At 42.0% G+C, this 16,578-nt stretch overlaps 1 protein-coding gene across 2 annotated transcripts in view; it reads left to right on the forward strand.

Annotated features, from left to right (window-relative positions):
* The first annotated feature begins 7,017 nt into the window (after positions 1-7,017).
* EIF3A (eukaryotic translation initiation factor 3 subunit A) overlaps positions 7,018-16,578 on the forward strand; it is a 39,734-nt gene continuing 30,173 nt past the window's right edge. The window contains exons 1-4 of one of the 2 annotated variants that reach the window (XM_036264959.1): positions 7,018-7,203; positions 14,057-14,247; positions 14,399-14,535; positions 14,911-15,074. In XM_036264959.1, coding sequence (XP_036120852.1) covers positions 7,155-7,203; positions 14,057-14,247; positions 14,399-14,535; positions 14,911-15,074 — 541 coding nt within the window. In that variant the 5' untranslated portion in view covers positions 7,018-7,154. Of the gene's footprint in view, positions 7,204-14,056; positions 14,248-14,398; positions 14,536-14,910; positions 15,075-15,539; positions 15,700-16,578 lie in introns of those variants that run through there. The other variant, XM_036264960.1, reaches the window with a different exon arrangement.

Genomic DNA, 16,578 nt, shown 5'->3' on the forward strand with positions numbered 1-16,578 from the left:
CTTATTATAGTCTAGATAGGTAGACAGTAAAGACATAAACTCATAAAATATATTGGGGATCAAATGGTGATAAGCAAATAAATGCTATGGAGGAAAATAAAAAAGAGAAGGTGTTTGGAAGTATGAGAAGAAGGTAAGTTATTATTTCATTAAAGAGTTGAGGGGAGCCCAGCCAGAGTGGCTCAGTTGGTTGAGTGTTGGCCTGTGTACCAAGATGCTGTCGGTTTGATTGACAATCAGGGCACATACCTGGGTTGCAGGTTTGGTCCTAGGTGGGGACATATATGGAAGGCAACTGACTGATGTTTCTCTCTCACACTGGTGTTCCTCTCTCTCTCCCTCTCCCTTCCTCTCGCTTTAAAAATCAATACAAATATATTCTTTAAAAAAAGAGTTGAGGGAAAACATCACTGAAAAGGTGACATTGGTGTGGCAGGGGCCAAAGGGGTGGGAAGCAGTTGTGTAGGGCCTTGCAGGGCATTATAAGGACTTAGACTATCACTGCATGAGCTGTGGAGCCACAAGAGGGTCTTGATCAGGGGACTGACATGATCATCTCATTTTTGTTCTGAAAGGGTTCTCCTGCTTGCTATGTGGAGGGCAAAGAGAAGAGCGAAGAGAAAATAGAAAGACAAGTTAGCAGGTTATTATACACTCCAGGTGAGAAATGAGGGTGACTTGGACCTGAGTGACAGCTGTGGAGGTGGTAGATATGGGATTTGTTGAAGGATTGATTGGATGTGGGGATGTGACAGAAAAAGTAGAGTCCAAGATATCTCTAATATTTTTGGCTTGAGCAACTGTAAGAACAAGATTGGAATTATTTTACATGAGGAAGATGACAGGAGGAGCAGGTTGGAGGCAGAAGACACCAGGAGACTGGTTTGGGGCAGGTTGGGTTATGCTGTATGTTAAACATTTAATGGATGTGTCAAATAGGCGTGTGGGTGTGAGAATGGCTTTTAGGAGAGAGGTCAAGTGCTGTGATGCAACTTTGTAACTTATAAACATGGAGGTGATGTCTAAAGCCACGAGCTAGAAACAACAGATGAATGTAGTTAGAGAAGGGAAGAGGTCCAGGGGCTGAGCCCTGAGACTTTTAAACCTTCTATTCAGAGTGATGAGGAGACATCAGCAAAGGAGACTGAGTATTCAGAGTGGCAGGAAGAAAATCAGGAAAGGGTGATCCTGGAAGCCAAGTGAAGAAAGTGTTTCAGGGAGGATGGTATGATTAACCCTGTGTGTGAGCAGAATTAGAATCCAGTACTTTGGTATATAGGGGCTGATTTAGATGGGAGCATGGACTGAAGAGTAATAGGAAGTAAGACAGAGTGTATGAATATAGATGCAGGTGGGTGAGTAGGTGGTAGAGCACCAAAGTTCTCTTCCAATTGCTCCACTATTTGCAGTGCTGTAGAAAATGAGGCCATTTGCCCTGGCCAGTTTGGCTCAGTAGTTGAAGCGTCGGCCTACGGACCAGAGAGTCCCAGGTTCGGTTCCCGCTAGGGGCACATACCAAAAAAAAAAAAAAAAGAAAGAAAGTGAGGCCATAGCCCTAGTGGGTTTGGCTTAGCAGTTAGAGCACCAGCCTGCAGATTAAAGGGTCATGGGTTCAATTCCAGTCAAGGGCACATAGCCTGGGTTTCGGGTTTGATCCCTGGCTCTGGTTGGGGGTCAAGCAGGAGGCAACCAATTGATGTGTCTCTCTCACATTGATGTTTCTCTCTCTCTCTCTTCCTCCCTTCCACTCTATCTAAAACCAATGGAAAAAATATCCTCGGATGAGGATTAACAACAACAAAGAAAATGAGACCATAAGCTGAGAGCAGAGTATTGGAGAGAAGAAAGGGCATGAAACAGTCATCTGGGACAACAAGGACATGGCCTAGGGAACTGTACTAGGATGACTGAAGAGTAACATGGGTTTTGTTGAGGCTTGTGGTTGGGAATTTAAAGTGAAATTTGTCAACAGCATTGTGAATTTTACTCTGGTCATGTTAGGCTGCAGACAAGAAGTGGGTGGAGGGTTGGATTGGCCAGGGTTTGGGTAGAATAAAGGGAGAGCCAAGCAAGAAAAAAAAACTAAATGATGGGATCCAAGCTAGGTACAGAGGAAATAGAAGACATGAGTATGAGGAGCAGTGAAGACAAAGTAGGATTGATGAATGGATTGCAGGCCCAGTCAGGCAGCAGGCCTGTTGGACATGGGGTACAACAGGATTAACCACAGGCGGTGGTGGCCAGCAAGTGAGATACCTGAAATCAGGATTTGGAAACCAAGATAGTTGGTATGACAATAGGCGTCAGCAAACTATGACCTTTGTGTCCAATTTGGCCTGCTGCCCGTGTTTATACAGCTTTGAGTTAAGACAGGTCTTTCTGTTTTTAAATATAATATACAAAAAAGAGAGACTATTTTCCCTTCAGCAAGAGTAGTTGCTCCAATAATTAGAGATATTGCCTCCTGGCCTGCAAAGTCTAAAATATTTATGATCTGACCTTTTACAGAAAAAATTTGCTGACCCTGGTCTAGACTCTAGGGTATTACCATGTGTGAATGAGTGGCTGAGGTAAGGGCCAGGAAGTCAGGATATTGGCAGGATACCTACATGGTATAGAAACTACCGATAATTGTGATGGTAGTGTTGGAGAGAGTGACAGGGAAACAGAACTAAGAGTCAAGGAATGACGGGGTGTGACCCGGGATCCGTAGTTGCCTATAGAGGACCGGAACATGGAGGAATCGAACATGGTCTCATCTGGGGGTGTGAGCTTCAAAGCATGGAGTTTAAGGTAGGAGAGAGAATGCTCTGGAAGGAGCTAGTGGGAAGAGCTAGTTGGTCATTGGTCCACCTCTAGGTGCCAGTGGTTTGAGGAAAAAATACAGCCGCCCCTTCTCAGGGCTGCAGGGACAGCAGAGTGCTCAGGATGGCTCACGTGATGGAGTTAGTGGTGGTGGCCTGAGCACACAGCATAAGCAAAGCAGAAATTATGTCAGCCCTTGGCTGGCAGGAAATGCTTTGCAGAGGAAGCCTTGGAGCTGAGGCTGGAAGTATTAGCACAAGTTAGTCAGGTAACAGTGGGAGGGATGGGGGAAGAATGAAGGGGATATACAGGTGTAGGAAAGCATGATACCTTTGCACACTGACCTCAGAAAATCACAAATGAACTTTGGCACAGCTGAAGTTTCAGAACCTGTGCAATTAGGAGCTTTTGGTGAAGAAAATGATTGTTTCTTCTTTAATATTTGCATGCTGGAGCTTAGGTATATCGAGCACTTCCTATTGGTGGGTACACATGCTGTATGAATGAAAGAAGACATAGATCTGACTTTGAAACATATTACTTCCTCACAGGTATAGTAGGAAACTGTTTTATATAAATGTTAATATGGGGATTGATTCATTTATTTCTCTAGCAGTTTTTGAGAGCGTCCTATCTGCCTAAAATTCTGCCAGGCATTAGGGACACAATGATGAACAACAGAAAGATGGTCCTTTCCCTCTCTGAGCGAACAGTCTGTAAGTAATTATACTGAAGTATGATTGGCACTAAGACAGGGTGTTATTCGTGCTAACTGCATTGGCATTTAAACTAATTGGGGGGCCCGGGAAGAATCCTGGAGGAAGTGATATTTAACCTGAAGGAGAAATAGGTGGTTGGTGTGAGAGCAAGAAATGGTGTGAGAGCAAGAATATTCCAAGTGAAGTAATGGCATGCCTCGGGTTGAAGGTGGGGGAGAGAGCTGCTTAAGGCACTGAAAGACACTTAGTGTGGTGAGAGGTGGGGCTGGAGAGACAATGGGAGTCCAGATAGGAGTGGTGTCTCTGTTTTCATGGAGCCTCTGGCAAGTGTTTGAAATCTTTCTCTCTCTAGAAAGCAAAGTCCAAGAAGGCAGGAACCACGTGTCCTGTTCGCTGCTGTGTACCTATAGGTGTTTACTTTCCTTTTGGAACATGGTACACACTTGACAATAGTTTGTTGAATGTACAACTGCGAACCTTAGTTTACATCTCTGAAATTTATGTTCATCAGTATAAATACCATCATTATAGCATTTTTGTAATCTGTAAAACATAATACTTGTTTTAAAGCTATATTATGTTGCAAATATGTATAAGGTAGTACCTCTGTTGTTCCCTTAGCAATTGTTTTTTTGAGAATCTTATTTACTCCACTCAAGTCAAACACCCCCCCCCCCCAAACATTGTATTAGAGAAAGTATCCAGTCATATGTAGTTCAAAAGTAGCTTTATTAGGAAAAATCCTTCATCAGCCTGATCACTTCCTTTTGCCATTTCCTAAAGTGGCTTCTGACATATTCAGGTTGTTTGTTTTCTACTAAGTGAGCATTAATCAACAGCAAGTAAGTATGCTTTTCTCCTGGCCCAGAATAGATCCTATCTTGTCTCTCATGCACCAGTGAATCAAGTCCTTGAAATCAGGAATCTTGTATCTTTTTATTCCCAGTATCTAACATTATGGCTCTTAGTTGGTACTGAATACTTGTTGGTTGAATTTAATAGGTAAATTTATCCTGGAAATTGACATTATACTTTAACTTATTTACAAATACAGTACTAGACTCTAAATAATTTTACTTAATGCAATTAAATGATCATTGGCTATTACATTACCAACTGCTTCATATATTGTAAAGAATTTGAAAGAGAAAAGGTAAACGTACAGAAATACAGTCGCCCCTCGCCACTTCACGCATCGATTTTCGCGGCTTCACTCTATCACGGTTTTTTCAAAAATATTCATTTAAAAGTTGATAGAGACAGTGAAAATGATACAGTGCGCGCTTGGTTGTCTGAGTCAATTATACACCCCTGTATTACAATTAAAATAAAAATTACTGTACATATGGACTGTAGGCCTATGTATTCGAGCATCCCAGAAATCCTTCAACACCAGGAGCAACCGCTAGAGTCTGGAACGGATTAATTGCGATAAACGAGGGACGACTGTACTGGATTTCATCTTACCTCCCAATTTCCTAGTGTTTTAGTTCTGCCAAATAATGAGTACTAATTAATGAAGTCATTTTACTATTTTCATTCAGATACGATAATGGAAGAATGTTGGGAAGCTTTTTCTGCTGTTTAGGCCAGGTTTCCTTTAATTTTATTATTACATCTCTCTATTGCCTACTAGTTTTCTATCTACAGCATTTAAAAGCTGCATTTGCTCTTATGTTTAGCTCTTTAACTTTGCCTTAATTATTACATACACAAACGAGTCTCTTGATCCTGCCCCATAAAACAGTTCCTACAACTTCTTAGTACTTGTTGCTCAATCCTGTCTGGCTCTTAGTTTTTGGAGAGTACGCTCAGGCATTTAGCGTGGTTTAAGCACTTTGGAGGAAGAATTCTTTGAAAAAAATTTGTATGTTTTCATTGATTTCTTTAGAGAGGGAAGAAGGGAGAGAGAGAGACAGAAACATCAATGAGAGAGAAACATCCATTGGTTGCCTCCTGTGTGCCCTGCTCTGGGGATCAGAGTCTGCAGGGGACATGTGCCCTGACTGGGAATCCAACTGGGACCTCTCAGTCCAGGGGGCAACGCTCACTGAGCCACACCAGCGGGGCAAATTCTCTGAATTTTATTTTTAACATAATGTTTTAGAATTTGCTATTTATTTTTTGTCTGCATTTCCCAAATTTTCTTTCTTTACAGTGATACATTTAAATAGAAAAAAACTCTTTTTGGTGAGGCAGAAAAAATGAGGGGAAATGCTTTTTGTGTGTATGCATTGTGGTTTCCTCGTTCATTAATTAATACTGTCATTAGTTCACATTATTACAAAGTGTGTAATCAAGTTGCAACAATTTATTCCACTACCGCTTTCTGAATTTTTCTTCTGAACTCATCTTAATTTCACACCAAGGGCTTGAGTAATTAGATCCGGTTTCAATGGCTTTCAAATTCTAGGTATAAATAGTTAATGTCTGAATGCTAGGATTATTAATCAATATTAAAGACTGCAGGAAAGGGCCTGTTATGAATTTTCACAGACGCTTGTTTTTCTTTTTTTTATCCTCACCCGAGGACATTTTTCCATTTTTTGTTCAGACAGAGGGGGAAGGACAGAGAGAGAAACATTGATGTGAAAGGGACACATCCAGTGGTTGCCACCCACAAGACCCAACCAGGGCCGGGGACAAACTGCAACCGAGGTACGTGCCCTTGGCGGGAACCGGACCCGGGTCTCTCTGGACCGCAGACCAGGCTCCAACCACTGAGCCAAACCGGCCAGGGCCTGACGCCCGTTTCTCTTAGGTTTGTGGTGTGCTGAATGTAAAGGCGACAGCACTCCACGTATTTTCAAACATGCAGGTCTGTCCTGCTGCAGCGCTTTTGCCCCCGGCCAGCTTGCTCTGTCACCTGTCTGTCCCCATCTGTAAGGGCTCAGCTCCACACTCGCCTTGTCTGCGGGTCCCCCTCCCTCGGGCACTTAGTCACTCACTTTCTTATTTTACCTAGATACGAAATAAGCTTGCTTATCTGGTTAGCTATCGACTGCGTCCCTCTTCCCCATGCGAGTCCGTGATGTGACCGGTCACCACTTTTTCCAAAGGTGAGCACCTGCTCAATGCATTTCCGTTAAGGGATAAATTCCGCATTTTCACCCAGCCACGACGGGCCGTTCCCTGGGCGGATGGGACCCGATTGTAACTTTAATGACTCTGCACAAATCGTGGTAGAAATGATTCTGTGCAGACGCCTCACTTCTACTCAGACAGAAACTCGGACCCAAATCTCACCTTTCTCACCCCCAGTCTCACTTGAGCACCGAGGAGCCAGAGAATCGCCTCCCTGACGTTTAACCTCGGAGTTACGAGGCACCGAAGCGCGCAGATGACGCCAGTCGCCGCCACGTCAGCCGCCGCGCTTAAAGCCAGCACGCCTGCGCGCGGGAGAAGGGCGGTGCGCACGCGGAGGACCGCCCCCTACATCCGGGGCCTGGGTGGCGGCGGCGCCGCCGCGCGGAGGTCACGTGGCTCCCTCCTTTCCATTTCTGGCTGGCTGGGCGCGGGCGTCTGCTGGTGAGGCGCGTGGAACCTCGCGCTGGTTCCCCTTCGTCTCCTCTCCCGGCCAGGGCCTCTAAAGAGTTCACTGACGCCGGGTGAGCTGAGCCTGCCGTCAAGATGCCGGCCTATTTCCAGAGGCCGGAAAATGCCCTCAAACGCGCCAACGGTGAGTAGGGGGTTGGAGCGCACCGGGCTGGGGCGGCCGAGGCCTCAGAGGTCGAGGGGCCTGGGCCTGTTCTCGCTGCCCCGCTGCCTGACTGTGGCCGGAGAGGAGGTCGATGCGGCCTGCCCGCCGCCGTCCAGTCCGTAGTGGGGCATGGTTTCCCTTCTCGTTCCCAACGACCGGGCAGTGGGAGGTGCGGAGCCCGGAACCGTCGCCCCGGGGGCCCTTCCTTCCCCCCGTCTGCTTCTGGTGTGTCTTGGGGTCCGCCCCCAGGGACACTGGGCTACCCGGGCTGGAGCTAGCTCTTCCGCCCTGTCTCCCTCCGCCTCGCTCTTTAGACCATGGGTCTTTCGTCTGCTTAGGCCCCCGCGCCCCGGGCCGCCATCTGGGAGTGCCGGGGAGGAAGAAACATGGCTCCCTCCCGGGGACAATGCACACGAGAACCTCGACTCCACCTCCCGCCGGGGCCGGGAGCCGGGCAGTCCCACCTCCGGCCCTCCCCCGGACCCCTCCGCCCCCCAAATCTAGCGCGGTGCTTAGCTGGGTCAGGGTCCACTTACTCTGCCTCCAGCCACTGTACCTCTCTGCTTGGGGACTCTGACCCATTTAACCTGTTTTCAATTTTTTCCTGGCATCGGTTGTTGGCTGCCCCAAAGCCTATTTGGAATCACAGGAAGTTGGAACAGAGTTAATACTGTAAGAGAGAGACTTAAAATTCTCTCTGAAAGATAACGAAACTGAGGCCTAGAGAGAGAGCATGGATTGTCCAAGGTCACTCCGGGGGTTAGTTGTTGAGCTTGTTGAGCCAGGGGATAAAACTGAGGTCTCTTGACTTCCAGATGAGTCGTTTTTTTCGCCACAGCGTTGCTGCCTGCGATTTCTATTTTGCTGTGTGTACTTCAGCCACGGGCCCTTTCGGGAAAACTTGTGCGTGTCCCAGTGTATTCAATAGGCATTTATTACGTTGGCTTTATGGGGGTGCAAGTGTATTATGCATGTCAGTGGTCTTTAAAAACTTTCTTGTTTAGGTTTTTTTAGCCTAACAATTTGTTAGGGCGTCCATAGCCCTTATTTTCACCTTTCCGCCACCCAAACAAGGTTTGGGTCTCATCCATGTTGTAGATGGATATACCTTTGTGTTACAATATTATGTTTGTGGGGCTTATTTTGTTAGCTGGTTTGAAAATTCCTCTTGCGAAAAGGCTTGTCTCAGTCATTACATAAAATTGATACTACCAATAGTCTATCAGGGCCAGAGATGTGTTTGTCACATGCTTGTTATTTTAACTAAAAGTAACAATTTGTGGGGAGTTAACAGTCTGAAATAGGGTAATTGTGCATTCTTTGAAATAAGAGTAATTGTTTTTAAAAAAACAGCTAAAACTGCGAAATGAAGATCTAATCACTACTCATTCTAACCAGCTATCTAATGGCTACAACAGGGGAGAAGTTTAAGTTTATAGGAAAGAAAATAGATTGAAGTTTATCCCAACAAAATAAAAATAAACTGTAGCAAAGTTAGGAATTTTTTTTTAAGTTTCAAAACTTAGAATTAATATTAAATGGCTTGGATAAAAGTTTTACAGTCATTTGGATGCTTTTACTAACAGGCTGTCCTTCCCACCTCCCCATTCTAATGGGTTGAAGCAGTGTAATCTCCACGGCCTAAATATTGCACATTAGGTGCGTTCAGGCTTCTGAATCTTCATATGAACTTCGCATTTCAGTAACTTTTTAAAATTGGCAGGGATAGGTGGTGTGTAACAAGTTTTAAACACTTGTCTTACATTTTCTAAGTTGAAATTGATTTGTTTAGTGACTGGAAAGTTGGGGAAGTGTCTAAAATTAAAATAGGCAAGATGAGAAGGTTACTGCTGTGGGGAGTGAATTTTGTTTCTGGAGTTTTAAAAAAAGACTGTTGGCTCCTTGGTGCAGCCCTTTTAAGCTGTAGGATGGGTGTTTCTGTGGTAGAGACGAAATGCCTTACCATTCATGTAGTAGTTTCTGTACCTTTAATCTTGTGAATAAAGATCTCTTTAGATGGCATTTGGTACTGCTTACAAAACTAAATAGGATTATTAAAGTGTGTTTCATTTAATGGAAATAATCTCATTTTATCTAAATGTTTTACCTGTAACATTTCTAACCTCAAACACATGTAGAACTAATTCATTGCATTATCTCAATAAAATGTGAATAAATTTAAGTGGAATAGTCCTTTAGGTCACCCTGAGTCTGCATATCAGAACACTGTTTTTTGAAACAATTGTTGTAATTATTCAGGAAGATGAGAGCTTGGCCCAGCAGTTACAGGCAAAAAATTCATTCTCTGTCCTAGCTGGTGTGATTCAGTGGACTGAGATGTCCAGGTTCAGTTCCTGGTCAGAGCACATGCTGGGGTTTCCTCCTTGATCCCCAGTAGGGGGCATGCAGGAGGCAGCCGATCAATGTATGGATACATCTCTTGCACATTGATGTTTCTCTCTCTCAAAAAAAAAAAATCAATAAAAATATTTTAAAAAATTCATGCCCTAGCATCACTTGGGAAAATCCCCTTTTCCATGTTAGTAGTGCTGAATTAGCTGCTCCTGACCCTGTAACAGCCTTTTTTTCTTTAAAAAAAAAAATTTTCCCTTTATTGATTTTAGAGAGAGAAAGGGAGAGAGATAGAAACATTGATGAGAGAGAACGTTGATTGGTCGCATCCTGCATCCCCCTCACTGGGGATTTGGCCCACAACCTGGCCATGTGCTCTGACTGGGGATCGAACCCATGACCTCTTGGTGCGTGGGTCAATGCTCAACCACTGAGCAACCCCAACTGGCTGAGGGTGTAATAGCTTTTTGATTAAACTACACCAAGGATTTAAAAATAAAGTTACTAAACCCACAAATTGTGTTACATTATATTATAGCTTATTTATCTACTTGCTGTGCAACACAAAGTACTAAAATTGACTGCCTTCACTTAAACCTTTTCTTTATAGATAGATACATAGTTTCAGTCACCCTCCTGATAACAGTTTATAATTCCAGATTTTATTTTTATTTCAAGAATATCAATCTGGAAAGGAACATTCTTTAAGCATTGCAGTAGGGCTTTTAGTATTTGACAGTTCTTACTAGCCTCATGCCCCTCTCTCCTAAAGTAGATAATTCAGAGGAACTAAATCCTTCTTGTATATGTTAGGGTAAAGACATCATAGATTATCATGAGGAAATCTGTTCCCATTCTTGTTTGTTTTAGCTCATTGATGTTTTCTCTCATCGATGTTTCTTTCTCTCTCCCTCTCTCAATAAAGAAGACAAACTTTTTAATGCATTTGCTTTGGTTTGTTTGAACTTATTTCAAAGTTGAAAGTATGGTATGGGGTTTGGAATCATAAATTAAAAAAATTTTTTTCTCTATTGATTTTAGGGAGAGAGAAATGAAACATCAATAAGAGAACATTGATTGGCCATCTCCTGCATGCCTCCCACTGGGGATCTGGCCCACAACCTGGGCATGTGTCCTGACTGGGAATCAAACCCGTGACTTCTGGGTGCATGGGTGACACTGAGCCACATGAGCCGGACTATTTTGATATATATATATTTTTTAATCCTCACCCGAGGATATTTTTCCATTTTTGGTACAGATAGAGTGGGAGGGAGAGAGAGGAAGGGAGAGACAGACAGAAACATCGACGTGAAGGGACACATCGAGTGGCTGCCACCTGCACGACCAACCAGGGCCGGGGACAAACTGCAACCAAAGTACGTGCCCTTAGCGGGAACCGAACCCGGGTCTCTCCAGACCGCAGGCCGACGCTCTAACCGCTGAGCCAAACTGGCCAGGGCTATTTTGATATTTTTATTATTTATTTTTTTATTCTCACCTGAGGACATTTTTTTTGCATTTATCTTGAGAGAGAGAGGAGAGAGAGAGAGACAGACAGACAGAGACATTGATGTGTGAGCGACCAGGGCTGGGGACAAACTGCAACTGAGGTACGTGCCCCTAGCGGAAACCTCTCTGGTCCGCGGACGGACGCTCCAACCGCTGAGCCAAACCAGCTAGGGCTATTTTGATATTTTTAATGTAAAGGATACATTTAAAAACATTTTCTCCCCAGTTTTTGGCCGATAGATACTGAGTTTGTTAAATAGTTTTGAAAAAGACCTAAAGTACAGTTGGATTTTAGAAATTAGCCTTATATGCGTGCTCCAGGAGTAAGATAGGTAGCTCCACCCCTTAAAACAGGAAAGGTTTGTTATTCCAAGGTATCTAGTTGTATTACATCTTTGTTTCATTTCACAGCATTTGGGGGCGGGGGTGGTTAAAATTGACAACTGAAAATGGGCTTTCTTTCATAATGGCAATATTTTTTTTTCTCACCCGAGGACATTTTTTGCATTTGTTTTCAGATAGAACGAGAGGGATAGAGGGGGGAGGAGAGAGAGAGAAACATCAATGTGAAAGAGACACATCGACTGGTCACCACTCACACAACCCCAACTGGGGACAGGGACAAACTACAACCAAAGTACATACTCTTAGCGGGAATCGAAGAGACTCCGCTCCGCAGACTGACGCTCTAACCACTGAGCAAAACTGGCCAGGGCCATAATGGCGATATTAATATTGAGTTTTTTAACTTGACATATTGAGGGATTTACATTCATTTACATGTGAGGATAATGATTTGATATATTACATGATGAAGTAGGATACTGTGTAAAAGTACTATGTTGTGTTGTGATTTATCCTGTTGCAAACTTTTTAATATATTAGTTAGAATATTGTTTGTAGCTTTCCTGGGGGAAGGAATGTTCAGTCAACATTCCTGAAAGATATGATAGATGGAAGAAGAAATAATAGAGAATTACTAAATCTGTAGATTTAGGGACCTTTTTGTCTATTTTGTTTGCCAAAAAACTGCATGGTAGATAATAATGCTGTGCACTGTTTACTTTTAAAGAATTGTCAAAGATTTTTTTTTTAATTTATTGATTTTTAGAGAGAAAGAGGAAGGAGTGGGGAGAAAGAAAGATCAGTTAGTTGTTTCACTTACTTATGCATTCTTTTGGTTGCATCTTGTATGTGCCCTGACTCTGGGATTGAACCTGAAACACTGGTGTATTGGAATGATGCTCTAACCATCTGAGTTACCCTGCCAAGGCAAATTTTTTTTTTAATCTTTACCAGAGGATGTTTTTTCATTTATCTTCAGATAGAGTGGGAAGTGGGTTGGGGGAAAGAGAGATGTGAGAGAGAGAGACATAGATTGGTTGCCTCCCACACGATTGCGGCCAGGGCTGGGATGAACCAAAACCAAGGTACATGCCCTTGACCAGAATCGAACTTTCGACTCTTTGGTCTGAGGCCTGACGCTTTACTGCTGAGCCAGACCAGCAAGGGCCAAAGATTTTTTTAAGGAGGAAGATAAAGAATTACATGTTGTTTCTCAGTTTTTAAAAATAAACTTGTAATTTTAAAAGTTTGAGAGTTGCAAAATTATTTCAAAGGTAGTACAGAGTTCTTGTGTACACCATACACAGTTTCCCCTATTAATGTCTTGTATCAGTATGATGGTACGTTTGTCACAACTAATGAACAAATACTGGTGCATTATTATTAACCAAAGGCCATACATCATTCAGATTTCCTCAACTGTAATGTCGATCTTGTTTTTCGGGATCTCACTTGGGATGCATCACATTTAGTTGTCCTCTCTCTTTAGGCTCCTTGGTTGTGACCATTTCTTAGACTTTCCTTGTTGATGACCTTGGTAGTTTTGAGGGGTACTTGTCTGGTATTTTATAGAATGTCCCTCAATTGGGATTTGTCTTAATATTTCCTCATGTTTAGACTGGCATAAGTGGAGAGATACTTTGTGCTCATGTGTTGGAAGACTAAATTTTAAGTTGTCAATTCTGCCAAACTGAATGTAAAGAATATCCCAATTGAAAATCCCAGTGAGCTATTTTGTAGATAATCTGCAAACTAATTCCAAAGTTTACACGAAAAGACAGAAAACCTAGTATAGCCAATACAGTTTTGAAGAACAATGTTAGAACGCTCATACTACCTGGTTTCAGTACTTTACCATGCGTTCCTTTATAGGAATCAAGACAGGAGGTATTGGCAAAAGACTAGACACATAGATCAGTAGAGAATGATCAGAATAGAGAGCCCAGAAATAGACTAACATAAATAGTCAATTGATCTTAAAGGTACATCAGTCTAATGTATTTTCTGCCTCAAGTCTTAGCATAAACTAGCAAAAATTACATCAGCCAGAGGATTGGTGACTAAAGTCATACTTTTCTCTGGGAAAGATTTTTGTCTCATGACTTCAGTTTCTAGAACTTTAAAATCACTTAGATATGTTTGGCACAGGGGACTTAAGTGAAATCTAGCTTTATCTGTAGACCATATTTTGAGATAGTACCAGATTTTCATAGTTTTACCTTGGATAATTTTGGCATAGCTTGAGAAGTCAAAAATAGATGTGACCTAAAAAGAAATGTTAATGAGTTCAGGAAGTAAAACAGCCAATTTAACAAGCAAGATTTAATGAACAAAATAAACTGATGAACAAAGTAGATCCAGGGACATGGAAGTAGGGAACAGACTAACAAACCTCAGAAAGAAGGGGAATGAGGGAGGGGAAGAGATAAACCAAAGAACTTATGTGCATAACCAATGGACAGAGAGAGCACGAAGGCGTCGGGGTGGTGTAAATGGGGGAAAAATGGAGGGACATCTGTAATATTTTCAACAGTAAAGATAAACTTTAAAAAACAAAAAGCAAGATTTAGACTTTTGTATAGTATTTATTACTGATTTTAATTCTCTTGAATTACTTTTCTAGAATTTCTTGAGGTTGGCAAAAAGCAGCCTGCTTTGGATGTTCTCTATGATGTTATGAAAAGTAAGAAACACAGAACATGGCAAAAAATACACGAGCCAATCATGTTGAAATACTTGGAACTTTGTGTGGATCTTCGCAAGAGCCATTTGGCTAAAGAAGGATTATATCAGTATAAGAACATTTGTCAACAGGTATGAACAGAGTTGGGTTTAATATTTTTGATAAGTGATGATAATGACTTCTAGTAATTTTGAGTTTACCTTTTAAATATGTCATAAAATTCACTTTTAAAATATTTTATAGTTTGTTGGGGAAAGTATTAAAATTTTTTTTTTCTTTTAGGTGAACATCAAATCTCTAGAGGATGTTGTTAGGGCATATTTGAAATTGGCAGAGGAGAAAACTGAAGCTGCTAAAGAAGAATCCCAGCAGATGGTCTTAGACATAGAAGATCTGGATAATATTCAAACTCCTGAGAGGTACGTGGGTTAAATGGCTAATAAATTTTTCTCAGTGTTTTCCTTTACATGTGTCTCCATCCTGATTTGAAGTAGCTGTTTATTAGAAAGACTGCTTATCTTTGAGATTTTAAATGTACAGTAACCAAAAGAATCATGTGTTGTAACTGGAAAATTATAACCTTCAGATAGGTGGGTGTGTATATTAATTTAAATGGTTGAACTACTGATTGGGAATTCAGATACTTGGACACTAAGTGTGACAGCTTTACAGTGTGTCCAAAGTTGTAGGAAGAATTTGCACTATTTTATAATGATCATTTGGTTTTGGTGTTTTAATCATGGCAAAGTAGGAAAAATGTCTAAAAGTGTATTCAATATTTTTTGTTTTTGTAGTGTTCTCCTAAGTGCTGTAAGTGGTGAAGACACTCAGGATCGTACTGACAGGTTACTTTTAACTCCATGGGTTAAATTCCTGTGGGAGTCATACAGACAGTGTTTGGACCTTCTTCGAAACAATTCTAGAGTAGAGCGTCTCTACCATGATATTGCCCAACAAGGTAAAACAAGAACTGATTTGATAAGTTGGCTTAAGAATAGATTTTGCATCCCTGGCCAGTGTGGCTCTGTTGGTTAGGCGTTTTCCCATGGTTGATGATTTGGTTTCTGGTCAGGACACATGCCCGGGTTGTGAGCTTGATCCCACTGTGAGGAGTATAGGAGGCAGCTAGCTGGTCAATGTTTTGTTCTCACATCGATGTCTCTCTCTCTTTCCCTCTCCCTTTCTCTCTAAAAATCAATTTTAAAAAATCTTAAAGAATAGATTTTACAAAAGAATAACTTAATGTTAACCTCCTTTTTTCCCATAGTACTTATTTTATATAGTTTTTATCCTTATTGAAAGATTGGCATCCATTTGAATATTAAATAAGTGACTGTAAGAAATTTGTTTTACTATTTAAGGTAATTCTGTGTGAAATGTATTCCATTGATAGCTGAAAGATTATTTAAAGTAATTTTGGAATTTTCCAGGTGATTGAAAAAGTAAACTTATTTTGATTGCTTTCTGATAAATGAATTCTACTTTTGGCTCCACTGCTGCATATTCTTGGGAAAGCTACTTAACTGTGCACTGGATTTCTAAGGTGTTTTAAAGTTCCAGACTTAGGATTCCATGGAAAATAGGTATTTTTCATTTCTTTTTTTTAATCCTCACCCGAGGACATTTTTTTCTTTTTTGTTTTTGTTCAGATAAAGTGGGAGGGAAAGCGAGGAAGAGAGAGAGAGAGAATCATCGACATGAAAGGACCACATTGAGTGGCTGCCTCCCGCACAATTCCAACCGGGGCCGGGGACAAACTGCAACCGAAGTACGTGCCCTTAGCGGGAACCAAACCCGCGTCACTCTGGACCGCGGGCCGACGCTCTAACCGCTGAGCCAAACCGGCCAGGGCAATATATATTTTTCTTAAACCGTATTATTTGCTGTAGAACTAAGTCTTTTTGATGGCACTTTGGGTCATTATTAAAAGTATCCAATAGTTATATATATATATTTTTGTAAAATATGTTTTTATTGATTTCAGAGAGGAAGGGAGAGGGGGAGAGAGAGAAACTTTGGTGAGAGTAAAACGTTCTCTTGCTTCCTCCTATATGCCCCCTTCTGGGTATTGAGCCCGAAACCCGGCCATGTGCCCTGACTGGGAAATGAACCAATTGAACTGGCGACCTCCTGGTGTATGAGTTGGTGCTCAACAAACTGAGCCACACTGGCTGGGCATATACTGTGTATGCTTTTTTTTTTCCTAAAGAAGGAATAGTTCATTGATTTTTAGAGAGAGGGGAAGGGAGAAGAAGAGAGTGAAACATCAACTGCCTCCTGCACACCCCCTACTGGGGATTGAGCATAAAACCTGGGCATGTATTCTTTTTTTTTTATCCTCACCCGAGGACATTTTTCCTTTTTTTTTTGTTCAGATTGGGGGGGGGGGGGGATAAACATTGACGTGAAAGAGACACATCGAGTGGTTGCCATCCGCACAACCTAACCAGGGCTGAGGACAA

This window comes from Molossus molossus, unplaced genomic scaffold (genome assembly GCF_014108415.1).
Source record: "Molossus molossus isolate mMolMol1 unplaced genomic scaffold, mMolMol1.p scaffold_m16_p_17, whole genome shotgun sequence".
NCBI classification, from domain to species: Eukaryota; Metazoa; Chordata; class Mammalia; order Chiroptera; family Molossidae; genus Molossus; species Molossus molossus.